Source organism: Prionailurus viverrinus, chromosome D1, assembly GCF_022837055.1.
Source record: "Prionailurus viverrinus isolate Anna chromosome D1, UM_Priviv_1.0, whole genome shotgun sequence".
Lineage (NCBI taxonomy): Eukaryota > Metazoa > Chordata > Mammalia > Carnivora > Felidae > Prionailurus > Prionailurus viverrinus.
This window is the reverse complement of record NC_062570.1, coordinates 64,486,662-64,514,367: the sequence shown is the minus strand read 5'-3', so window position 1 is coordinate 64,514,367 and position 27,706 is coordinate 64,486,662. Positions and strand designations below refer to the sequence as shown.

Genomic DNA, 27,706 nt, shown 5'->3' with positions numbered 1-27,706 from the left:
GGCAGACAAGAGTGAAAAGACTAGTGTGGGTATTTGGTCACCACACAGAGATTTTTGCGTGTTCTCTTCCAGAGCAGGATGAGAGCCTTTCACTTACTGGGCTCCAAATTCAAGCTGGATCATCATCTGAGCTGAGGAAGGATTATGGAGCTTGGTTTCTTTGGATGCCAAGGCAGAAAAAGAAAACTATGCTGGCCTCAGAAGGGCTCGCATTCTAGAAGATGTGCGAGCAAAGTTGCCTGAAGGAATCTGGACCGATGTAAGAAGCAAGTGGCTCTAAAATATCAGCATTACCCAAGAAAGTCCAGTTTTCCTTCTATTTCAGCAGTGTCAATACATGTCTGCAGGAGAGTGATAAGGATGTAAATGGAGTAATAATATCACCACTGCAATCTCATTTAAAATGTAAACATGGGTTTGTGGTGTCATTGCCGTAGCCCTTCAGACCTCTCTCCTGAGCTCTAAATTGGATTTGACCTTCCATTGATTAGCTTTGCCAATATCTGCAGATCTTTTCAGACTGAACTCCCTGTCACTTTGATTCTGTATTTACAAATGTGGTACAAACTCTTGTCAACCATTCTCACTTCTGGGCTTCAAGTTGAAGATCTGATCATGGGAAATGCAACTGAGCTGACCTGGACACACGGGCAAGGACATAATGCTCTCAGAGAGCCTGGCAATGGTCTCGTAGCTGCAGATTACAGCGAATAGGATGCCAGGATCCATTTAGCACAAATAACCTAAGAAAGCTCTACAGAAAATGTGGCAAGGAGGGCAGATAATATCTACTGCCAGTTAGGGAATAGCTAAGAATTAGAAAGTAGAAAAGAGAGAACGTTGCTCTTTAATACTGTTTTCATGAGCAATTCCGGGAACTTTTAAAATGAATATTATTAAAGGTCCGCTTCTGGGAAGTTACAAGGAAGGTTCTGAAACAACAGCTATCCAGACATGGAAGTGAATTTTATACTTTGCCCCCCAAATAAAATAAGGTGTAAGTAATCTGTATGCATGCGGACCAAGAAGCCTCCCCCCAAATGGAGAAATGCTGGACTTACATTGGTGACATACTCGATATCCTTCCAAAGGATGCACTCCCTGGGGAAATCAGCCAAGTCTAAGAAGTGATCCACCACCACTTGGCCAATCAAGTCATGGCGAGAGAACCTGTCAAAGTCATACACAGAGAAGTGAAGCTTCCGTGCTGCAAGGTCATTGTAGGGAACCGGAAACAAAAACACTTCATCAAACACAGGGTTTAGGGTCTTTCTGTGCACTTTAGTCTGGTGTTTTGTTTTCCGATCAGGAAGCAAATAGATCTTGACGTAAGGATCTGAAGTCCCAGAGAAGTCCTTGGCGGGCAAATTGACAGCTTTGTGAATCTTCACTATGAGCTGCTCTAAGTCACAGTCGTATTTCAAAATGAAATTCAGTTTCCCACAGGCTTTGCTGTTACTCCTTGTCCCATCATCAGTATCCAGTGACCTCTGCTTATATAACTCCGGTTTAATTCGGCCAATTCCAGTCAACTGTTCCTGTTTTTGAAGCTGCTGGATATTGAAGTCTGGGTTTGACAAGTTGAGCTGTCTCCGGATTGAATTATGCCTTGAGTGAGGAGGAAGAGAGAAGAAAAGTTACAACCCCAATAGCTACGGGTCTTCCAGAAACTTGTGCCTGGGCTCGAGGTAGTCAGTTATGCACTGTTAAAAGCTCAGATCCGTGGGTTTTTGTTTTTTGTTTTTTTTGGCCTAAATTCAAAAGGCTCATCAATGTGAGTAAGCTGTTCCCCAAGGCTTGAGGCTCAAAATCGAGGCTTGGTATCAGGAAACAAACCTACTGCCACGTGACCTTGGAGCTGTAAAGGTTTAATGCACTTTCTAAACTACTATGCCAATAAAGAAGCCTATTCGGTTGGTGGAATGTAAAGATTTGTACAAACTGCTTTAAAAATAAAATCATTCACCTTTTATATATAATATCATCCTGAAATTGAAATAGTTAGCTATGTGTTGTTGCTTTAAGAAGAATGCATCTGTCTCTAAATTAGATAGAATTTCCTGTCTCTGGCTTATAACTTTATTGGTAAAGAAATTCTTACTGGTTAAAATGAAAGCATTTCACAAGAGCTCAGTTCTTGCTCTTGTGAGAATGTAGGTGACAGGATGTGTCCGCTTGTGCTGGACTGTGTTGGTTCTGACAGGTGTCACTGGCAACTCCATGACAGTGCTTCTGTCATACTATGTGGGTGATTAGTGATCAGGAGCAAGGGCTTTATTTCTGCAATAAACACTAACAGCATAACAATTAAAGGTAAGCTACTACAAATGTATACAGGAATTCAAAGAAGGTTGGATACTGATATTGGCAAAGTGAGTATCTGCTGACAGAATCTAGTCTTTACCCTAGAAGCTTTTTGGTTTGGGTTAGTAGTGTCCCGGAAATTCTCTATGAAACCTGCCTTATCTGTGCGAGTCCTCATAAATTGAGAGTAGTCATTACACACAAGGTTGTTTTCCATATTATTTTTGTTTGTTTTCAGCTCAGAGTCATTACACCATATTTTTCTGGTGTCTCCCAATAACCTTAATTAAAGTAGCCTCTGTCCACCAGTAGGTGAAAGGGAACAGCCAGGCTGTCTCTGAGGGACTTACAAATAGTTCGAGAGGCAGAGTAAACATTTGAGTTTGTCTTCTTTTCCTTTCTTGAGACTACTTTATGAAATAAAGATGGAAAATGGGATTAACAGACCCCCAAACATGTCTGAAATTATTCTCCCTGGTAACACAGATGTTGTTATACTAACCATTCCTCTTCATCCTCCTATGCTCAGCATACCTTCCTATGCTTCAGCAACCTATGCTCCTGGTCACTAATTAATCACCCACATGGTACAACAAGAGCACAATCACAGAACGATCACATGTACCTGTCGGAGCCAACCCAGTCCACCGCAGGCAGACACATCCCAGGCATATGCATCCCCATATGTGCAAAAACCATGTGGTCTGAAAGATTCTGTTGTCAGATTTTAATTTCTTACAAAGAAATCCACAATCTTAAGTTTTCTCTGCATCTTACGATTTTTCAAGTAGGGGGAGGGCAGTCAGGGGATGCTGCTAAACACCTAAAACCAGCTGTCTGTGCTCATACAGCTCAGTCACTCCCTTGTCCAGACATTGACCCTCTGCAGTGCCAGAACAGAGCTCCAGTCTCACTCTACTGGGATCTCTGGGCAGAAGGGACTGGCAGGGAACAGCACGTGTCCAGCTCTATGCAAAGGCCATAAAGGGGTGGTACCAGTTGTGGCCCCTGCTACTGATTTTTCCCTCCAGTCTAGATTCAAACAAGGGCCCTACTTGGGGCTGGTGTCAGTTCCCACTTACAACAAGCCATTCCAGGAACCGTCTAGTGATGCTGTTTAAATATTAAAAGTGCTTCCTTAAGGCCCACCTTCTTTGGACCAATGTCCGATGGGACACCAGTCCTGGGTCTACACCGGACCCAACCCCGCCACTCTGCTACCACTTTTCTCCCAACCTGGTTGCTGAGCTGACTTTCTGTGCATAACAACCTACCTTTGGGTTTTTTGAGTACTGGCTTTAGACTCATCACAGCAACATTTGTCTTATATGTAGGACTAGGCCTGCCATGCAAATTTTAATTTTAATTTAAAATACACGACTCTGTTTAGCAATGGCACATATTCTGTTTTACTTGTACATTTTCTTAGACAGTAAATCTGAAGAGAAGTAAGTCCCATGTGCCCAGCTCTTCCTAACCACAATGGATTGCCAGGGGGTTGAGGGAGTAGACTGGGGAGGGCATCATGAAGAGATCTTACTTCAAAGACCAAACAAGATCCCAACCGCACAGGATGCCTCCATTCAAAATTCTGATATAGCTGAAGATTCCTTTTAAAAACCAAGCACAGATATGAACACTATTATCTACCCAAATGTTTTCCATCACTAGTTTCATTCCCAATACTTCTCCCTCCATTCAGGATCACACTATTAGGGAAACAGTTGAATCCAACCAGAAGGTGGTGGCTTAAAGCAGACAGCACAGACTGTAACAGGCCATGACAGTTCTCACTCCCTGGGGCTCTCTTTCAATCGCTTTCAATTTCCTTTCAGGAGAGAGTCAGGGATTACCAGAGTTGGGGGGCGGAGGGGTGGGCGGGTAGACTAAAGAAGCTCAAAGGAGTAGGAAACAGAGTAATTCACCACCTCCCTGTATAACTCCTGCAGCTCTCTTGGCTGAGACATGAGCAAGTACGGCACGGAAGCCGCTGCAGGGATGAGAAGAAGACAAAGGAGAAGAAATGGAAAATCAATATCCCATAATTTCATAGGCTATTCACATGGAGGTGGGATCGAAAGGCAAGTCCAAAGCAAGAGAAAGGAAAGATATGGAACAGAATATTGTGATCTGGCCCCTGTCACCCCAGGTGAGGTGGTTCTAAAAATGGTCAAAGGAGGTGGCCCTTGACTACAGTAGACCACAGGAATCCAGGGCAAGGGTCTGGAATTTTAATGCTACAGAGTGAGTGTGACAAGGAGAGATCTGAAGCAGACAGTCCTCTGAATAGGTCTGGGGAGTCCTGTATTTTGGTATTCTCAGGACTTAATGTGCACAATTAAAGGAAGGAAAAGAAATGGTTTCCAAAGACTGGGGGTGCAAAGGAAAGCTGAGAGATGGGGTCCTCTGTAAATAAGTCACACTCTGACACTGTCTTAGAGAAGCCAGCCACTGGGATTGAGACCCTCAGCTCCCCCTACCTCCCACTTTCCCTCAGTGCAGGCAGAACACATTTTCCTGTTGTGGAGAAGTGAAAGATCGGGGATATGTTTGTCCCAGATCTGAGGTGGAAGATTGGTGGTTGAGCCTGGAGAAATCCTTATTTCAAAGATGATTAACAAAATCTGTAAAGCAGATTTCCTACAACAAACTCAAAAACACTTTAATGCCTGAAGGAATCTGAGCCTTGTGCTGAGATGCAGCCAAGGGTCAGTAGAGGCAGGGGCCCAGATATAAAAAAGCTTTTCCAGGGGCGCCTGGGTGGCTCAGTCGGTTAAGCATCTGACTTTGGCTCAGGTCATGATCTCACAGTTTGTGAGTTCAAGCCCCGTGTCTGGCTTTGTGCTGACAGCTTGGAGCCTGGCGCCTGATTCGGATTCTGTGTCTCCTTCTCTCTCTGCCCCTCCCCCACTTGTGCTCTGTCTCTCTATCAAAAATAAACAAATGTAAAAAAGAAATTTTTTTTAAATAAAAAAATTTAAAAAAAAAGCTTTTCCTCCTCTCCTTTCCTCAAATTTGAGTTAGCCGGTTCCAAGGTCCCACTTTGAGTCCTCCAACAAACTCTTGGTCCCCGAACCATCACCAAAAAAGCCAACTACCTCCACTGGATTTTAAGAAAGAGGACATTACCACAATTTACCAAATACAAATGTGCAAAGCAAAGGGTCAGGTAGGGTGGAAGGCACAGACAGGCAAAGCCTAGCCACTGCCTGCAAGGAGTTGGCTGGCCAGGAGAGTGATAAAATAGTCAAACACTAACACACAGCAGGTCAGAAGAGGGAAAGAACTGACCAGATGTTAGGGAGCCACAGAGACAGATAGAGAAGCCTCTGGCTTGGGAAACTGTCATGGAGGAAATGGTATTCTCACTGAGCCTGGTTACTTAACTTGGCCTCATATTATCAGCTTCCAAGCTGATGCTGTAGACCTCAGTAGGGAAATCAAGCAAGTTTCCACCTTGGCAACCAGCTCTTCAGCAGAATTGGATCTTCAACCCTTCTGTCCCCACAGCTTTCTCCTCATATATGCCAACATCTTCTGTCTAGGCTCTGGGTGAGAGCAGACAGTCATCATTCCCACTATCCTTTGCACCTCCAAATATCCTGTGCAACTACAAACAAATTACACTCTTCTACCTGCCATTATCTCAGTGACCCCATCTTAGAGGTGAAACTTGGCTTATCCCTTCCCTGGTTCTGGGGCACCAGTGTTGACAGAACTTCAAGGTTCAAGGAAAGGAAAGAGAGAAGCAAACTATGATTTCAGAACCACATGGGTTTCTTTACTAGGTTCAAGTCGAGACAGGGAAGTTTGGAAACGCTGGGGATGGGATTGTTTCCCTTCTTGAAAACTCCCGAGGTGACAGAGAGGAAGAGGTTGGGTTGTCCTGAGCTGTAGGCAGACACGGAAGAGGAAGTCTCAGAAGTGAACTCACTACAGGGCAGGAGGAAATGGGGATCTTTCTCAGTGCAGGATTCAGAGGTCTCCAGGGTGAGTGATATAAGAAAGATGTAACCATCACACCTTGGCCAGTGGAGGTGTAGGGTCAAGTGCAATTGGATATTCTGATGCATGACCTGCTTCCTCCCACACCTCCTAAGTTAAACAAGTTTGAAATCTTGGTGTCATCTTCTAATGTTTTATTCTCTATTTATAAGATGATCCTATGTCCACCAACACCTTCTCTGAAGTAGCTCACAACTCATGCCTCTTTCTACTTTCATTGCTTCCAGGAGTTCAGACCTCATCATTATTGACCTGAATCAGCCACTATAGCCAGTCTTCACCCTATCTCAAGCCTCTTATATAGTCTTGCCAGAATGATCTTCTAGAAAACAATTTGACTACTTTAATGTGCATAATTGGAAATAGGCTCTTCTTGCCTATTTCCCCAACTAAGCTGTGGACCTTTTAAGGTCAGGGCAATACATATGTGTGTGTGTGTGTGTGTGTGTGTGTGTGTGTGTGTGTGTGTGTGTGTATATATATATATATGTATGTATATGTATATATATGTATATGTATATGTATATGTATATGTATATATGTTTTTTCATCTCTTTACTACCAGTATATGATATGGAACTTTTCACATTGAAGATGCTTAATACAAGTGTCTAGAATAAATAGATGAATGCCAAGGAAATAATTAAACCCCAGTAGAGGAAATACACATTTATATCTAGTTTGAGAACCTCATGGTAGTTGAGAGAAGTCTAAGCAACTTCCATTTTCCAAGCTGTCAGTTTATTAAAATTTGGAGAAATATCTAAGACTCATCCAAAACACTGTTGTATTTTAAATGTTCACATCTAAAAAATGTTTTCAACACACACACACAAACATACCTTAATAGAACTGTGGTCCTCATAGAGTAATTACAACATTTAGTCTCAGCATACCACTTACTGGAGTTGTGGCCAGTGATGGGACCCGAATCTAAAGTTCAATAATTGTCGAGGTGCCTGGGTGGCTCAGTCAGTTAAGCATCCGACTTTGGCTCAGGTCATGATCTCACAATTCCTGGGTTTGAGCCCCACCTCAGTATCTGTGCTGACAGCTCAGAGCCTGGAGCCTGCTTCAGATTCTGTCTCCCTCTCTCCCTGATCTTTCCCTGCTCTCACTCTGTCTGTCCCTCTCTCAAAAATAAATAAACACTATAAATAAATAAATAAATAAATAAATAAATAAATAAATAAAGTTCAATATTTGTCACCTTCTTTCAACTTTGTCAGTATATTTCTGTGAGTCTGTGGCTTGCTTAGTTTGGAGATAAGGCCAAAAGCCTAAGTGTAAGGCTCTGAAGTCAGGTAAGACTTGGGACAAAAGGCCTTCCACCGGCCTCATCCCATATAGGCCCTTCTTTGGTTTATATTTCTGGCCTTTTGCCATTCTTGTCAGTGGAACATGATAAAAGTGGCTGGATACTGATGAAGGTATTCTGTCAGCTATTCATGGAAAAAGTCTGCTCTAGGGGCGCCTGGGTGGCTCAGTCGGTAAAGTGTCTGACTTTGGCTCAGGTCATGATCCCACGGTTCATGAGTTTGAGCCCCACGTTGGGCTCTGTGCTGACAGCTCTGAGCCTGGAGCCTTTTTCAGATTCTGTTTCCCTCTCTCTCTGCCCCTCCCCCTCTCATGCTCTGTCTCTCTGTCTCTCTCTCAAAAATAAACATTAAAAAAAGAAAAAAGAAAAAGTCTGCTCTATGCCAGGGGCTGCACTAGGTGTTAGATATATAGGGAAAAACAGCGGCTATAGTTTTTGAGTTCACAGAACTCCTAGATTAGAGAAGGGGTACAGGCAACAAGCAAACAAATAATCATTTAGTTAGAAAGAGAGTTTGATCCTGTGAAGAAATGCAGGCAAGGTGACATATGAGAGAATGCAGAGTGGGAGGGAGTGGAGGAAAGAGTACATACTTCAGAGAGGATGGTGGGGAGGCCTTTCTGAGGAGGTGATGCTTTAGGTGGGACATTAAAGCTGCAAAGGAGATGGAGGGGAAAAAGAAAAGCACTCCAGGCTGAGGGAACAGCTTGTTCGTGAAGGTCTCAAGGCAGGAAAAGGCAGGGGATACTGAAGGCATGGAGAGAGAGGCTAGTGTAGCTGGAACATGATGAGCTTTTCCAGGTAAAGCTTCCTAGTGAGTCCTTGTCCTCTGGGGCAGTGCTGCATGGTGCTGAGGTGGGGAGCTGACAGAAGTAGACTGTAGCAATAACACACAGGTTCTAATAGGCCTGATAAAGAGATGGCAGTGTGGTAATTGAAATTTATATAAAACCAAAGTGTTATATAAGAAGTTTGAGACGACTTAATAAAACAGGTTGGACTTTCATCTTGGGATGTGAATCAGGAAATGCATTAGATGCCTTGCAAAGGCTCCTTCTATTTTGAGGACCTAGGGATTTTTATATATTTGGAATAGAGATATTTAAAATGTTCTGGTATTGAAGCATTCTGAAAACAAATCCATATTTCCAGTATTATACAAAAGGGATTTCATCTAAAATTGAAAAGAATTAACAGGGACTTTGGAGAGTTCTAATAGTAACTGAGCTAGCTAGAAACAGAATGTTAATGTGCTTGATCGTGGGAAAACAACAGGAAGTCGTCCTGACTAGAAACCTTCTGAGAAGATAAAACTCATCTTTAGGGCATTCCATAGACATTGGTGGGAGCTGCACATATTCATGATCAAGAGGCCAGGAGAGGGTGAGCTTTCCAATGTCAGTGCTGTGACAGAAGCTATGCTGATGGACTGCAGGGACAGTGGGGATGCCCTTAACAGGGAGTCTAAGGCTTATGTCCTCTGGATAAAGGAGCTGTCCTGGGACTCTGGGGACAAGTCCCCAGACAGCTGCAGGAAGGAAGCAGTAAGAAGGAAAGTGATTACAGTGAGGAAGTAGGAGCATTATAAGAAAAAAAGGAAGAAATAAGAACTAGCAGAGCAGACTGTTTAGAGCCATCTCAGCACAGTACCTTCTCCCTCCCCAAATCAGTATCGAGAACGTTACTTAAAAAGAATGTTAAAATTTTTGGAACGTGAAGGAAATTTCATTCATTTCTCTCATTTTGTCAGTAAAAATGTTTTGTGTGTGTTTATAAATAACATAATTCCTAAAGAATGAGAAGACCATACACCACTCATTATGATAACACCATAACTAATACATATGTATTTCCCGACATAACCCATAAAACTAGGTCGGTAGTAATTTAGGTAAGAATGTTTTAAATGTACAATGATACAAATTATCAGTATTAGATCAACACAGCTGGAAAGAGTTTAGTTTTCTTACGGTAGATCAGATATTACTAAACTTGATTTTGCCCATCAGAAAGATAATTACATGACTCTCAAACTAAAATAAATCTAAATGTAAATTCATTTTATAGAAATAATTCCTTCGCTTTCTTCTTTTTTTCCCCTTCTACCCAATTTCCATAAATCAGTGGTGAAGATACTACAATTTTAATTCTTTCTTTTTTAGAGTTTTTTTTAAAGTTTATTTAATTATTTTGGGGGTGGGGAGCAGAGAGAGAAAGAGTCCCAAGCAGGCTCCACTGTCACCACAGAGCCCGATGCAAGGCTCGAACTCACAGACCATGAGATCACGACCTGAGCTGAAATCAAGGGTCGGATGCTCAACCAACTGAGCCACCCAGGTACCCCTACAGGTTTTATTCTTAAATGAAATACATTTCTTGATAAGTAGAGTACTTATATATTTTCCTAGAATAAATACTGTGATAATTATAGTGATATGATTGCTATCAATTCATTAGAATCATGGCAGAGTCCTCAGATCCATAATCTAATAAAAGCACAGTACTATCACCTTGTATTGATGGGACCTAGGTCAGAAAAATTAACATTCAGAGTAAAACCAAATAGGAAACAATTTCAATGGATACACCATCTGAAAGACTCCAGTTATTGAAATAGTGAAGGGATTTTATTACGAGTCTACACCTCTGCATGAACGCCATGACAGCATCAAACAGAGCTCCAGCTATATTTAAGTCGTATCTAAAGAGAAATCCTAGTGATAAAATCTGAGGAGTTCTTCTAAATCAAATGGCAAACAACCATCCATTTCCTCACAGAGGAATATTTTAGGTTTAGCTCTTTGATTCAGAATTGGAAATGATGCTAAAATAGGTTTGTGGAAAAATTAAATTATAAACTGTCATATTCCATCCCACTTAATGTGAATGAGCAGAGTCTCTAGGATAAACTCGATTACCATAAAAAAGGGTAAAATCTTACTTCCGTTTCTAGAGAACAAATAAAAAAGATTTTTAAAAAATGCCCCCAAACTGTGCTCACACTCTCCAAATAACAGTACATGCTATTCCTCTGGCTATTGCTCAAGCAAATATTTTCATTTTAAAAAAGCTACTTCCTGTATCTCTTATCCTGAAAACTCCTGTCGAAAGTGAATTTTGATATCCGGGGATTGAGAATTGTCTGTTTAACGTGAAAGGCATGTTTATGCAACATCTGAGTCCTGGAAGAGGCCAGTCACAGGGGAATGATCACGACAAAAACAACACGGAAATCAAAATGGCCATTCACGTTTTGGAGTACTTACCAGGTGCCGCCTATGTAAAGCACAGGATGTGCACGTTATTGCTTCATTCCTAAAAGCACCTATATGTTGGTATTATCACTATTTCTCTCTCACAGAAGAGGAAATGGAAACATATGGAGGTTAAGTAATGTGTCCAGTGTGTCATACATGTAAGTAAAGCCAGTTCACTTGACCCCAGAGCCCTGGGTTTTTATCACTGCACTACATGATTTCTCTACTGCTTAAAGAGGAGCATGCAGCCCACAGAAAGAAAGTGACCCAAGGCTTGGGTACTCTAGGCCTTACAAAGGCTGAAGATGGACAAAGACCTCCAGCCACTTTGTGGACTACAAAGACAGTCTGTGTGACAGCTCGGCTAGGTCAGAGGCACAGAGAATAAGTCCAATAGCACTAGGAGGATAGTGGGAAGAGTGGTTAAGAGGTCTCAGACTCTGGTGTTGGTTGAATCAGGGTCCAAACCCTGAATGCATACCAATCTATGATGTTTTTACTTAAACTCTTTGACTTAAGTTTCTTCTTCTGCAAAATGAAAATAACTTTTGCATCTCATGCGAAGTTGTGAACTATAATAAAACAATGCATAAAGTTCTTAGTACTTGTCATGGTTAATCTTGGCAATGTAACTATTATTATTATGGACTATTATTATTGTGGACCCTACACAGGGAACTCAAGAGAAGTAAGGAGCCTCACTGGAGCATAGGAAGCACCACATTTTCCCATATTCACATCTCTGAAACTGAATGGACATGTGAAATTTCGGTTACAGGATCCTTGGCTAACCAACACTACTGCTGCCAATAGAGGGGAACGAGGTAGTCCTTGCCTTGCAGTCAGAAAGGAAGGGGGCATTACTGACCGGGCCGACGAGGTTGGCTCTGTGACTTGGCGCTGTACACGGACGCCATGGGCACAGTTCTCCTGGCCCCCCGCTTGGGTCGAGAGGGGAATGTCAGGGGAGGTGTGGCTGATCTTCATGGAAGAGTCAGGGCAGGGGGTGGGAGGGTCTAGGAAGCCCTCACTGTTCTCCTGCTCATTGGTCTCTGTGTCCGTGTAGTTAAGAGGTTCCCGATTGTCGTCTTTGCTACCAGAGAGCAGGCCTCGTTCTCGCCATGGAACCCAGCAGAGTTTCCAAGACACGAAGAGAGACACGCCAAAAAGCGCGAGGCCACAGGCAGTGACCACAAGGGTCAGCAGGCTCACTGAGATATCTGCAAAGAAGCAAAAATCAAAGGTCAGTGTGATTGCTCGTCCTGTGCCCATCCATTGCACAGTGCAGGCAGAATGACCCTTTAATCCATTCATCCCTCAGGAGCTGGCTGTAGGAGATAGGCCAGGGATGCTGCCGGGTCACCTGATTCTGGCGCAGGGATGGTGAGACTCAGACACAGCACAGAGAAAGTGACATGCAGGCCATGATTCAAAACAATGAACAGTCTGCTCTAGCAAGAGACGGGGTATATTCAGGGGGACTAGGAATGCCCTCCAAGTCAACTGAGACCCTACACCACAGCAATACAAATCATTGAGGCTTTGTGAGCAGGGCAGTTTCAACTGTCCTTAAAAATTATGCGATCATTTCAGAGAGCTGTATAATGAAATTTGGGAATTGTTTAAGTAACAACTTTCTAATACAAGAGAAACTAGAGTGCTTTCTTTCTCTTTTTGACATTGACTTTTAAGGGTCTCAGCAAAATGAAGCTCAAGTCCTCTGAAGCCTCAAGAATACCCCCATCCAGTGGCCAGGTACCTAGGACCCAGTGCTGACCACCGTAGTTTGGGTTTCCCCAGTAGCAGATCCTGAGACAAGTATTCAAGGGCAGGTGGTTTATTCAGAAGGGGAAGAAAACACAGGTAGGTGAGTAAGGAAGTAATCCAGGGAAGGCAGCCAGCGAAGGGGGCTTTTCCAAGCCAGTTACCCAAGGGGCAAGGGGCTGGGCTATTTATAATGTCAGCTCCCTTCAGTCATGGATTGGAGGGCAGCTCTCAAGGGGCATTTCCCACCTGCAGCACGAGTGGCAAAGTAAGCTTCAGTGGCCAGAAAAATTGAACATTCAAATAAATGCAGGGGTTGGCCTTTGGAGGTGAGCGGGCATGTGCTGAAGTGGCAAATATGGCAAGGCAACCACGGCATCTGAGGCCCGGACTGTATGGCCTCAGCTAGGGTCTGTGGCAGTGCAGTGGCTGTGCCCTTAACGCCCAGAACAAAGCCTCCAGGCTTCCACTCCACACTACAGTAGACCCAGGGAGGCTAAGGCATCAACCTGAACTCATTCCTGGGTGGCTGTAAGCCCTACTTTAAAGGACACTCCCACCTGCCCTTACTGCACTCCATCACACGCAGGAGCTCCAAGGATTCTCCCAGGCTTTGCCTTTACTGTCCATCATCAATATTTGCATTGCTTCAGCCAAAGTTTTCTGAATGTCCATTACATGCCAGGTACTGGGCTAGGTTTTGGAGAGAGTACAATGGGGAACATGAAAGGCACATTCCATACCTTCCTCATAGACTCATATTCTCGTGAAGAAGAAAATTCGGAATAAATTAATTTTCCAATATTAATTATCCACAGCATACCGATAATCCATGACATGAGACAACTGACATTTCTGCTGAGGCATGTGAGCTCCTACTGCAGGTCACTTACCTACTGAGTCACGCTGACCACCCACCATCCGTGTGCTTTTCAACATGACTCTGAAGGTACTTGATCATTCTTATGAAATGATAAAGCAGTTTCCTCATGAAAAATGGCTCTTGAGAGAATGCCAGCTGCTAGGACTGGTGATGGAGCTAATGTATCTCCTCTACGCCTCCCCATCAATCTCTGCCTTTTCAGTGAAATAATATTCTGTCTCTGCTCGACAACACTGGGGCTCCAGTTTCACATGGGTAGGTGAGCTCAAATCTGCCACCTTTCTCTCCTCAAGTCCCACTGAAAGGGGATTAGCAAACTATACAACAATGTGAAACAAGGATGACTTCCATCAATCCATCAGTGAACCAGTATAACATTGAGAGGTTTCTAGAATTGTTTTAAAGGAAAATCCAATTAGTATTGAACATTTAACACAAGCAAATGAAGGGACACTAAGGAAACAATAAAAATTAAAACTCCCAGGTGCAGAGAAACAAGGGCAAGGATGAGGACAGGGAGTAGAGTCAGTGGGGGCAGAGTAAAGGGCACCAGAAATCACACTTCATGGAGCCCCAACATGAGGTAGGAAGAGAGCGTGGTATGGCCACAGGCTCCACTGGGTTCCATCAGCTCACACAGGAGTATGGGAAATTCATCTGTGCAAACTCCTAGGATAGGTAGTAGTGCTCAGGACACAGAAAGGAGGAGACTTTATCCTCATTAATCAGGTGGCCACAGCAAACATCAACTCCCACCTAGTCCAATAAAACACAAAAACAAAACAGGCTCCATACCATAGTGAAATCCCTTAATACATTCTGTAATCCAAATGGAGGTAAAACTCCTATGTCCTGTTAATCACTGTGGCACTTTCCTAACACAGACACTACTAGAAAACACCAGCAAAGGCTGGGGTTGGGACACACTGGGAAGCAGTAGGTTTAGGAGTGTAATGTGATAATTCTTTTGTTATTCACCAAATATTCGCTCTCTCCCCCCACAGTGCCCCCATAACCAAGGAAAGAGCATAAATCCCAATCCCCTGATGTTGATTTTGTCCATGTGACTTGCTCTAGTCAATAAAATCCAAGGAGATATGGCCCATGCCAGCTCTGACCAGAAGACTCTTGGCTCCCACCTTCTGCCAGGAGAAGAAATCTTAAATAAAGCCCAGTCTTTCAACTTAGTTACTATCACGGGAAGACTTGTGGCACAGGCCCAAAGTCCAGAATGAGAAGCAAGCTTAAACCTTATCCACAGACTGGGGAAGAGCTGCAGCTGATCCACAAATCCATGAGCAAACCCTAGTTGATGTTTTAAGTTCCTAATATTTTGAAGGAGTTTATTACCATGGCAAAAACAGTTGACTCATACACATGACCATATAATTTATTGTCCTAAGCTGGGACACCTTTAAGAGAGAGAGGTGTGATGTTAATAATCACTTGGGACAAGAGACTTTACCCAGTACCCAGGGCAAACCAGGGAATATGGTCACTCTGGACTTAAGCTCTGAACTCATCACTTTGGTACAGCATAACCTCTCAGGGTTAACGTGGCATAGACAACATGCTAAATAAATGAAATTAAATTAACCCACTTCTGCTAGTAACCACAGGGACCTGACCCAACACAAGAATGACCCAAGCTTGTTAGGTGACTCCCAGTTCATGCACCCAAAAAACAGCTTGCTCACCAGTCCAGTCATGGGGGATCTATGAGAGCAGGAATCCCATCCATCTCAGCATTGAATGCCAAGCAACTAAAAGAACACTTGGCACATTGTAGGCATTGAGTAAATGCCTGATGATGCCCACATGAAGAGCTCTATGGCCACCTACTACTTTTACCATGAATTATGGTTGTGTCCTATAAGCTCTAGAGGTGCTAGTCACATTCATAATCATTATAGATTTTTGTGCAGATAGGTATTAAAGAGAATTTCTAGTAAATGGCAGAAGTGATTTCTTCTTATTCACACAAAGGTACCATGTGGGTTAGCAATGGGCCAGGGAATGCCTTTGAGGAGAAACCAGTAGTGACCTACACAGACATACCAACCACAAAGCAAAATCATCTGGGCTTCTGTTTTTAAACAACTCAGGGCACCCTCTGGATACTTTTCTCTCTTTTTTCAGAAAGAAGTGTTAGAAAACTCCTGTTGAGTCACTAGGGCCACAGATACTACCCACCTCAGACCCATGACTTTAGGAAAGGGAGGAGAATCAGCTTAGAATCACATAACAGCCTTGCTTAGAAGAGATTTCTTAAGTTAGGTGGTAGGTACATGGCCATTTGTTTTATGATTGATCCTGAAACCATATGTATTCACTATATATACTCTTTGGCATTTATGCTATATTTCATAACAAAAACTGAAAAAAATAGTAACATCAAAAAAATAATTATTCTAAAGATAAATTTTCTGAAAAATGGGAAAGTATAATTAGTCCTTCTGTCCAAGAGCCAAGAGAATAACCAGATGGTGATTCAGGGATGAAAGGAGGCAAATGGCAACCCAGTTCTGATCCAGATCCCTGGAGGTGTTGCTGCTTGGGGGTGACTGTGCACAAAACTGCATCCAGATCTGCCACAGAGTACATTCTTCCAGGGAAGATGTGGCCTAGAAGACCCTGCAGTGAGGTCTGACCATCAGAACTCTTTTCTACCTGCTATTAGATGCAGCCACTGAACATGATGTAGTGTAGCAATATCCTTGATCTTGCAGACATCAGATACAAGATACCATGACATCCCTACCCCCAGAAGACATCCCAGCTGTACACCTAGAATTCTAAGGGATCCATGCAAGCCTAAATACTTGTTTTGGAATGGCAAATATTATTGTCCAATGAATGAAAGGCTTGAGCTTCCATATACTACACACAGGCAGATGAACAGTAGTTGTCCCCCTAAACTATGAAGGGCCAGTAAGAACACATAAACTGACAACCAAAGAAAAATAATGGGACAAATCAGCAGCTCAAAAGAGGTCAACCAAGCTGAGCCATCAGAATAAACTGGTCCTGACATTAAATAAAATAGTGATGAAAACTAAGAGGTATGGGTAAAGTAGTGATCAGAAGCAGATGGGCTTGAGATCCCAGCTGATCTAAGGAAAGAAGATTGAAGGGGTGCCTGGGTGGCTCAGTCGGTTAAGTGTCCAATTTCAGCTCAGGTCATGATCTCATGGTTCGTGAGTTCGAGCCCCACATCGGGCTCTGTGCTGACAGCTCAGAGCCTGGAGCCTGCCTCAGATCCTGTTCTTCCTCTCTCTCTGCCCCTCCCCCACTCACACTCTGTCTCTCTCTCTCAAAAATAAATAAATATTAAAAAAATGTTTTTTTAAAAAAAGAAAAGGATATTGTAGTCCTATAATTCTACAGCTAGCCAGACCATCACGAGGGAAAAAGAGGCATTTTCAAACAGACGATGACTCAGAAAGTACACCATTCACATACCTTCTCCTGCATAAAATCTAAGCAAATTCTCCAAACAAACAAATAAAATGTATGTCAGAATACAGAACTCAAGAAAGGAAGGACATATTATATTAGGTGTATCTATACACTATGTATCACAAGAATTAGTGATAAACAAAGAAAATAGCACAAATTGCATTAAGTCTAAATAATTGCTCTTTATGAGGTTATGAAGCTTAATGTAACTTATGAAAAAAACACTTAAAAGAACAAAGCAATGATGCTATATACATACTCAAATTTCAACAATTCCAACAAAACATGGGAGGCAGAAGAAGGAAGGAAGTAAAAACAAATTAAATGTTCTATATTGTTAGCATGTGGAGACTATTGATACTTCGACTTGATGTTGATAAAGAAATACAGGTGTAAATATGTATATAAAATATTTAAGGGGGACTTTGATTCATAACGGTACATCTCCATATTTATATTAATATCCTCCCCTTCCTGAGACTCCCATCAGGTGATAGGAAGTAAATAAAAAATATAAACCTACAGTCATAAAGAATATAGCACAAGATAATCAACAAACTAAAAACTTTTTCTTGAAGACTGTATGTTGATAGCAAAGTGATAGAAGATGCAACCTGACCTACTGAACTCAACCTCAGGACACAGACATTTCCACTATGGTGGCAGCTAAGACTGAGATACAGAACAAAAATATGAGCATGGATTAAAAATCTTCACCAAAATATTTCCCAGTCTGTCTAGGGAGAAACCAAGGCAACTAGTGTGAAAATTAATGCCCAAGACCAAAATCCTCCATGTTTTTACAAAAAAAAAATGTAACTTCTTATGTTCCCGTAAAGTAAAATCTGCCTATTAAAATATCACTCACAGATACATAGCCTCATAGTTAGCTTTTCTACTGCCTCATTATTAAATATGATTAAGCTGCAAACAATCACCAGCCATGTAAGGACATCCTAGAGCAACCAGATCAATGTATAAAAGCAAAGAAAAGAGAGAGAGAGAAAGAGAAAGAGAGAGAGGTTCCCAGAGAAAACAGATAAATCAGTGAGGAAACAAGAATTTTTCATTCACAGGGCATTTCCAGAAGATATTTGATCCATACATAAGATAAGAGTAGACTACTGATAAATTGAATGAAGAAGAAGACAATGTTCTTAGAAGTAAAATAATGCGATTGCTGAAACAAATAAAAAATTTAATAGTGGGCAGAGAGTTTCTGATTCAGTAGGTCTGCCTAACAAGTTCCCAAGTGCTGCTGCTGCTGCTGCTGCCGCTGGTCTGTGATACACTTAGACAACTACTTGGCCTGTTGCTGTTGAATTTCAATGACTTAACCAACTAATACGCATAAAGTGCAGAAAGGGATGAAGAGAAGACACACTTCCTCCTGTTCTCAAGAAGCTTAGATTATGACTAGGGAGACAAACTGCAAATTGCATATTCGGGAACCATAAGCAACAAAGTGGAGAATCTGATACCTATGGAAATTCTAAGAGGAGATGCTAAGTAGACTACTGACCACTCAGTCGGACACTCTGGAGAAAATTTAGAGATATATTAGGCAGCTGTTGCCCATGGGATCACCCTTGCCTAACTAGTGATGGGAATTGATCAAGAAGTAGTTCTGATTTTTGTCTCCTGGATGGACAATTCTTAGAATTCTTAAGGATTCTGAGAAAATTGAAGATGAACAAGAAATAGCTGCTTGTCCATGTGGTCAACTCAAAAGCTGATCCTTGCACTTATTTTCCCTTATTTCCTACTTCATCCCTCTGTTCCTCATACCTTCTCTCTGGGATCACATTCCCAATAAGCTACCTGTACACACTCCTTTTTCTCAGTGCAATATTGTGATTTATAATAAAAATATATTTATTGGAAACAATTTAATACAGGCAAAGTCAAGGAACATCTACCTGAATGTGCACCAAAGACACAGGAAATTTAAGTGAAGGATATGAGATACAGGGTATGCATCCAGGAGGTCTAATATCTACGGTTCCTGGAAAGTAAAGACAGAAAAATGAAGGTAAAAAATACCAAAGAGATAAACTTTTAATTCCCTAAAATTGAAGGACAAATTATAGAAGTCCACTGAGCACCTACAATGAAATAACCCTATCTTAGACACATTATTGTGAAATTTCAAAACACAAAAATTAGAGGAAAATCACAAAAGCTTGAGAGACACAAGTAATATGAACATAAAAAAAAATTAGAACCACACTGGTATTGGAGTTCTCATTAAAAGCACTAGATAATAGACTAATGCCTATAAACTTCTGAAGAAATCTTATGCTTAAGTTAGATTTCTACACCCAATAATACTATCAATGCAGTATGAGGGCCAAAAATGTCAGCAAGATTACTTCCCATGCACCTATCATAGTAAGTTACTTGAGGATGAATGTATGAGATTACAACAGGAGAGAAGAAGACATAGTCTATAGGAAAAGTTGCACTCCACTCAGAAGACCAGTAAGGTCCCTGTGTGAGAGGTGAGTGGCGGGCCTAGAGAGGAGCCAGTCCAGCCTGGAGCAGGAAGACTGGGCTCTAGGAAGGAGGTGTCCTCAGACAAAGAGGACTTGAAAACAAATACATGACATTATGGAGTATTCAGCTTCTAATGACATCACCATTTGTCTTCAAATGGTGGAAAAGAGAGAGAGAATAATTAGGAATTCCTGCAGTAAAACTGTTTGGGAAAAGGAAAAATAATCACAATATACCTTCTGGTTCTATGCTAAATAATATTTTACATTCATAATAATATAAATACCATTTATTGATTTTCAGTGCTTAGAATCAACTAATAGACAAAGTATGGAAGATGTAAGTACAGATGTAGAGCTGAATGCACATTCAGCTTGGACAATTTAAACTTAATAGAAAAGATGTCAGAAATTAAGACGTAGAAAGAGAAAAGAAGCTAATAGCAAGACTGAAGGTTGCCTTCCAAAATGAGGGAAACAAGACATACCGTATAAAATGGATAGACAATCTGTACATATTGATATTTTCATGCTAATACCATTGATTTTTACATTAAAAACCATGCAGAGATACAGCAAGCCATTTCTGTTGAGATGAAATTAGAAGGGACTTTCGCTTTTTTTTTTTTAATATTTACTTATTTTTGAGAGAGAGAGAGAGCGTGTGTGAGCAGCACAGAGCTGGATGCGGGGCTCAAACCCATGAACCGTGAGATCATGACTTAAGCTGAAGTCAGACACTCAACCGATTGAGCCACACAGGCACCCCAGGGACTTTCATTTCTATATTATTTTTTTTACAATAAACAAATATTATTGAGAAGAAAAAAATTTTTTAAGCTACTATAGTATATAAAGTATACATACCTTAGTACATTCTGGTGAACTTGGGTCTGTAATCCCAAAGCATTTCTGAAAAAGTTCTTATTTAATCCTCCTCTTTGGTTTATAAGGAACAAATGAATGAAAATCATGACAATCATTATATTAATGATCATCTCAGTTCCTTAGCACAGTTTTCCTTCAAAGTCAAACCTATAAAAGACATCCATCCTTTTCTACTCATCTTTGTTTGGACTTCTAGATTCATGAAAATAATATCAGAGGACTGACAAGAGCTCCTGGGTGGCTCAGTTGGTTAAACGTCCGACTTCAGCTCAGGTCACATCTCACAGTCGATGAGTTTGAGCTCTGCATCAGGTTCTGTGCTGACAGCTCAGAGCCTGGAGCCTGCTTCGGATTTTATCTCTCCCTCTCTCCCTGCCCCTCTCCTGGCTTGTGTGTTCTCTCTCTCTCTCTCTCTCAAAAATAAATAAACATTAAAAAATTTAAAAATATATCAGGGGACTGACATAGGTTATCAACTTTTTACTTTGCTAATACTGATGTTAAAAGGTAACTTATTTATTATCATGGTCACTTCATACAAGGAGAGAAAGAAAGGAAGGAAGGAAGGGAAAGAAGAGAGAAAGAAAGAAAAAGAAAGAAAGAAAAAAAGAAAGAAAGAAAGAAAGAAAGAAAGAGAAAGAAAGAATTTTAACACTCCAAATAAATGGCATTGCCTTAAAGCACTATATTGAACTTTATGAATAAAACCATTCCACTGTCCTTATTTCACCAGTTTGTTTCAGATCTGTGAGAACCCTGTAAAAAGGCTACACAAGGCACCAGAGATTGGGAACCACCTAGTCTCTCACATGTCAGTCTGGCCCCATCTCTACTTCTTAACAACAAACACAGCTCAGGGCAAAACTGGGAAAGGGATGACATTTTTGATACCCACCCCAGCCTTCCTATCCTGAGCTCTCCTCTTTCAACTGTCCCCCCAACCTCATGTTGTCCCAGAGGACTGGAATTTTCAAAGAGACTACGTTGGAACCTAAAGATTCAGTGTCCGCGTCTAGTCCTCTTACCGCCAAAGGAAACTGACAAAGACAACGCAGAGGGGCCAGTTGAGGCTCAGGATGAATGAAATGTGGTATTTCCAGGGCAGGCAAAGGAAGCCAGGAATCACGATGGAGGAGGGAAGCAAAAAAGATCAGAACCAGAAAAATGGTTCTGAGCACTGGGACTGAGATGTGGTGGGGCATAAAAAAGAAGAGGAGACTCATGGTCAGAAGCTCAGATGATAGGGACTGGTTTGAAAGACTCATGCAAAATGAAGTAAGGCAAGGGGCTCAGGATCCCTGATACGGTCATTTACATACGACTTACCTTTTGGCAAAAGGATTAGAGGCAGCTTAAAAAACATACACAGCACAGTAAGATAAAATGTACTTTGTGAGGAAATCAGAACTGAAGAAAAAGAAAAGTAAAATGAAAATGAAGTCAGGGGTAAGGTACATAGTCAAAAAACATGCGTGAGGTTCTGTAAAGTTGCCAGACGTGGCTACAGAATTGGCTCCCAACATCCTACTTCTCAGAGAAAAGAATGAAACATAACTAATTACGTGATTCAGCATCCAAAACACTATACAATTAAGAAACATTTGAGGGGCGCCTGGGTGGCGCAGTCGGTTAAGTGTCCGACTTCAGCCAGGTCACGATCTCGCGGTCTGTGAGTTCGAGCCCCGCGTCAGGCTCTGGGCTGATGGCTCAGAGCCTGGAGCCTGTTTCCGATTCTGTGTCTCCCTCTCTCTCTGCCCCTCCCCCGTTCATGCTCTGTCTCTCTCTGTCCCAAAAATAAATAAACGTTGAAAGAAACATTTGAGACAAGGAAAATTTGAACTAGAAATGTAATATTAGAGATTAATGTTAATTACTTTTCAAATATGATAATTATATTGTGGTTATGTTATGTAGATACATATGAAAACATTCAAATGATAGGATACCTGGAATTTGCTTCAAATTATAGATGAAACAAGACTGAGCATGGATTCATAGTTATTGAAACTGAGTAATAAGTACATTGAATTTCTTATGTTATTCTCTCTACCTCTAACAATCTCTTAATGACAAATAAAAAACAAAACATGCTTTGGATAGGAAAAATGTTGATCCATGACTCCAATCTTAGATTTTCTTATTTAATAGACCTTGGGTGAAGACCCTTAATCTCCATTTTGCATGATCTCCATGATGCAGATGGTATACAGATGATACTGAGTAAACCTGATCAAGTATATATATAGTCTACATACACATGGAGTACACACACACACACACACACACACACAGTGGTTCAGAACACAAGATGCTTTCCTAATCCTAAAACAATTGTGTCTTGGGGGTCTAATAAAGATAACACTGGGAAATTTAGTTAGACAGGCCATAGAGAACTTGAGACTATCACATGGTGCCTTGTAGGGAAAGCAATAATGTAATTAGATGGAGGAAACAGGCAAGACCAAACAGTTCTGGGGATGAGCAGTCAGGTATTTCAGGGAACTGAACCAACGTGAAAACTCTATATTACAAGGAAACTTAGGGATCATCCACAACAGTCCACAGCAGAATTCCCTCATCAACAATCCCTTCCATGTGACCATGAGGACTTCATCTGAATATTTCCTAGGTTTTTTAAACTTAATACAATGAACATGTATTACTCTACAATTTAAAAAGATAATAACAATAATAATAACAACAACAACAATAATAAAATTGTGTTAAAAAAATCACAGCATTCTGGAGTTATCTGGTGAAGGGAAACCTAGCCCTATAAACACCTCGACAGCCCAGAGGGCATCTTCTGGATGGTGACTTTGAGGCATATTGGATAAGAAGCATATAGTAGACTTCAGGCTAAAATTAGATGTGTTGGTGTTTAAATGATTGCACTTAGGTTGTCTGGAAAATGCAATCTTGCAGACCTTTCCCTTTAATTATACTGCAGGCACCATAGTACAGTAATTAGGAGCAGGCATTCTAGAATCACACAGTCAAGGACTGCAGCCCAACATCAGTAGTGTAACCTTAAATTCTCTTTATCTTGTTTCTCATTGTAACTTTGGGATAATGACAGTATTTACCTCTTGGGGTTGTAATGAGGGCTCAGAAAGGTTCTGGCACTCAATACATAACTGTTTTTTTTTTAATTTTTTCATGAGGTGTCTCAGGATTTAGCCACTCCATAACCAGACTTATTCTTACACCAAGAAGTGGTCAACTTGGTTAATAAATCATGAGACCTCCTGTAGCTTGATGAATTGAGCTAGCAACAAGCAAATATGAGGTGCCTAATAGGTGCTTATTGAGCTGAATTACTGAGGACAAGAGAAGGAGCTCCTATTGGGCACCTGGTATTTGCTAAGGAGTAAACAAGGGGTACAAAATAAATAAAACTCATCCTTGCCCTCAAGGAACCACTAGTCAAATCAAGAGAATTTCCACAACACTATTTACACTTCATAGAGAGCTAGTGAAGTCCAGAAGTGGGGATACATAACCTACTCTGGGTTTCAGAAAAGGCTTACCATAAAAGAAGAGTGAGCCATGCCCTACTTATAACCACTTTTCTCTCTCTTTTTCTTTTTTTAATGCTTATTGATTTTGAGAGAGAGAAGGAGAGAGAGAGAGTACACACTTATAGGGGAGGGGCCGAGAGAGGAGAGAGAATCCCAAGCAAGGTCCATGTTGTCAGTGCCCAATGCAGGGCTTGATCTCACAAACCATGTGATCATGACCTAAGTCGAAATTAAGACTTGAATGCTTAACCAACCGAGCCACCCAGGCGCTCCATCACCACTTCTCTTTTACAAAGACCAAACTCAGGTCATTGGCCATGTAGTCAAAAGACTTCACCAGAAGAAGGGCCAGGGCTTCTTTGTATGGTCACCCATGTTGCATTGGACACAACTGCTCAACTATACATAGAGGGCCCAGGAAAGAAATGGAATGCTACAAGGGCTCTGGGACCAGCTTTGCCACCATTTACATTTTGTGACCTTGGGCAAGCCACTACCTCTCCATGGTATTCCTCATCTGTCATAAAGGTCCTGGGCATGGCTCTCACATTCTGTGGTTCTTGTGAAATTGCCAAATGACTTTGAGTTCACAGGAATGTCTGTATCTAGAGCTAAAGCCATTATAATAATTCCCATTAGTGACCACAAGCCAATGGGTGCTATCCAACTGGTGGCTACAGTTTAGGGCCATTCCTGCTTTTCATTCTTGCAGCAGACAGGAGGTTCCCTGAGCACTAGCTCACGGTGCAAATTGCAAGGATTAAGGAGCATTAACTTGCGCCTGCAGGGGCCATACCATTATTAAGGTACTGAGCCAGATAAACAGAGCACTTTGCTGCCTTAACTCTAAGAAGCCTGTGGACTAATAAAATGAATTAGAACACAGAAATTGGCATCAATTGCATTTTCCAGCGATTGACATAAAAGGTAGACCATATTTTAGTAGGACTGTGTCTCTGTCCCTCAGATCCCTTCCTCAGAAGGTTGCCCAAATGGTTCTGTCTGTGTTAACTAAACAGCTGGCCTAAAATTAGGTCGAGAGAACACTTTCTGTTGCACCTTCTATTTGCAACGTGCAGCCTCATCAGTGTGACCAGCTCCTCTTCACACTGGCATCACCCCACCCCTGCGTCAGCCAGATGGGGCAGAGGCTACGGAGACTACAGGCTGGTTGTAGCCACAAACATCAAGAGCTGGGGTTTTTTGGTGTTTTTTTTTTAAGTTTATTCATTTATTTTGAGAGAGAGAGAGAGAGTGCTCACACACGCGTGCGCGCACACGCTGGGGAGGGGCAGAGAGGAAGACAGAAAATCCTAAGTAGCTCAGCACTGGCAGCACAGAGCCCAACTCAGGGCTCGAACTCACAAACCGTGAGATCACGACCTGAGCCAAGGCCAAGAGTCAGACACCCCAAGAGCTGGGTTTCAACTTTTGTATCCCTGACCTTCCAATCCTGTTGTACCTGAGCCCCTGCTGTCTGCACAACAGGAAGCCTCAGGGTTTATCATCAGGTTTGCTACTGAGTTTTCAGTCTCTTTTTGTTCTCTACAGAAATTATTTAATTGGAAACATGGCAGGTGTTTGCAGATCTACAATGTTCTTCATATCATGGAATTCTGGCCTATGCAGAGTAAATGGAAACACTCAAGATATACTAAGATTCTAACAAAATCATAGAAAATTTGATGTGTAAGGTTTTAGACAATGGGGACTTTTTGCCTGAAAAGAACACCATGAATTGAAACGCAAGAACAAGGGGGCACTGGGCACAAGCCAAAGAGGTCAGCAACCCACCTGGTGTGTCTGTGGAAAATGGGAGGCCCAGCCTGCCCAGCAGCAGAGGAGGACAAGGCTCAGCAACTGGAGACCTGAGGTCCACTTCTGTCACCTCTATAAGACTTTGGGCTGCCTGCAACCTCTCCTGAGTGGGATCTTTCTAAAGTGGGGTGAAGGGTTGAAATTCCTCTTTGCCTGGCTCTTTGGAAAGTTAGGTGCATTTGCATATGTATAAAGCCTGCCATATGCTTTCATAGTGTTGTCTGAGATTCTTCTTAAGCCTGGCATTGCTGCATTGACCCAATAACTCACACCTCCCACAGGACCCCATAAGCTCCATCAGTCCCAGTTCTTTCCTAGGCCAGATCTGATCTTGCTTTGTTCCAGTTAGTGTCATCTATCCTGTGGAACAAGATCAAAAAAGGTTGCTGACAACCACCTTTGCGAACCAGCATTTAGAAAAATCTCATAAAGCAATGTGTAATGTGAGAGTGGGAATCCTTCTTCCCATTCCTGGCTCCCACGAGGAGTGACTTTTCCCTAAATGCTCCTGGCCACCATCCCACCTCTTACTTCTCCATTCAGAGGCAAAGTGGGTTGCTCAATTAGAAAGCATCTTTCATTTACCACCCCAAATCCATCTCCTTTCCTCTCTACCTCACTCTGGGACATGGAGGCTGACCCATGTGGACTATATCCAAGGGCTCCCTTGCCTTCAGCTTCTGTTGAGTTCAGCCAATAAGAGGCCCTAATGGGAAACCAGAGGGTGGGAAGAGAATGAAGTTACAATATTTATTTCCCCAGATTTCTTCCTGATAGGTTACCATGTTGCATGTGTCCCTCTACTGAGAGCCACAGCCCCTTTTCCAGGTTCTTTCGGGCCTATGGGTGGCAAAGGCTCCCTACTATTTCCAGCCCTGGAGTACTGTATTATCCCCTGCTCGGTTCCCTGCATCCTGACCATGCCTTTGTAAAAAGTCCTTTATTAAGCCCTCCTCAAATTACCTACTCTGACCACGGTGCTTGTTTCTACTGGGACCCAGACTGATATGCTGCAGAATGAGCTGTTTTCTATTCTGGGCCCTACCTCTTGTCACCTGAATAACCTCAGGAAACCTGAACACATATTGGAGCTTGAGTCTCTTAATATATAAAATCAGATGCAATAAGATGGAAGGGTCCTTCCAGATCTCATATTCTTGAAGTGAGAGAAATTTTATATCTAAAGTATCTTCTACAACTTATCATGATGTCTGGCACACAGGAGGCACTCAATGTTTGATGAATGATAAAATTCTAAGCTGTGTATCATTTCCATTTTTATATCCACTAAAAAATGTGCGTCAGGAAAAGAAACTGCCAAAGAAGTCGCGTGTTTAAGTATATATAGAGTGAGCGTTATGATTACCTTTTCATCATGATTGAAAATGATACAATATTTCATGCTTCCCTGGATATTTAAGACTCCACAGAGGCAGGGCAGTGCAGTGCAAGGAATGTGGGCTCTGAAGACAGGCATTATTCATTATATCAACTTCACAACACACTGTATTGAGCTGCCTTTATGAAAATATTATGTAATTAGTAGAGTGACCTATTCAGAGTGTGTGAGAGAAGCCACATTTTCAGGAGACACTCTTACAGCCAAATAGTCTTGCTTTCAGGGCAACTCTAACCCTAGACCTAGGTCTCCTAAGAAACATTTCCAAGCTGCTTAAAGTCAGAACAGAGAGTGGACTGGCTCCAACTCTTCCCTATTTTCTTTCTTCTGTCTGGCTTGAACCCTGGTCCATAGCTAAAAACAGACTCCCTTCCAACATAAAACCTCTTACTAGGTTGGACATTCTATACCTGAAACCCTAATGTATCCCCCACCCCCACCCCCAGGTCATGGATCTGCCTGTGCAAGCACAATCAGGCTTAAATTATTGGCAACTGATTAAAAGCATGGGCTCTCATGTCTTTGTATTTCACTGTTAATTTTCTACAAATTATATGTTTTTAAGTCAATTTCCTTTCAGTAAAGATCATGCTGC

General features: G+C 41.8%; 1 protein-coding gene across 2 annotated transcripts in view; it reads right to left on the bottom strand.

Moving 5' to 3' along the window:
* The window catches only part of SYT9 (synaptotagmin 9), a 199,373-nt gene that overhangs the window by 129,675 nt on the left and 41,992 nt on the right, over positions 1 to 27,706 (bottom strand). For both annotated transcript variants that reach the window (XM_047823863.1, XM_047823864.1), the window contains exons 2-3: positions 11,753 to 12,104; positions 1,062 to 1,608 (exon numbers count right to left, since the gene is read on the bottom strand). In XM_047823863.1, coding sequence (XP_047679819.1) covers positions 1,062 to 1,608; positions 11,753 to 12,104 — 899 coding nt within the window. The remainder of the gene's footprint in view (positions 1 to 1,061; positions 1,609 to 11,752; positions 12,105 to 27,706) is intronic.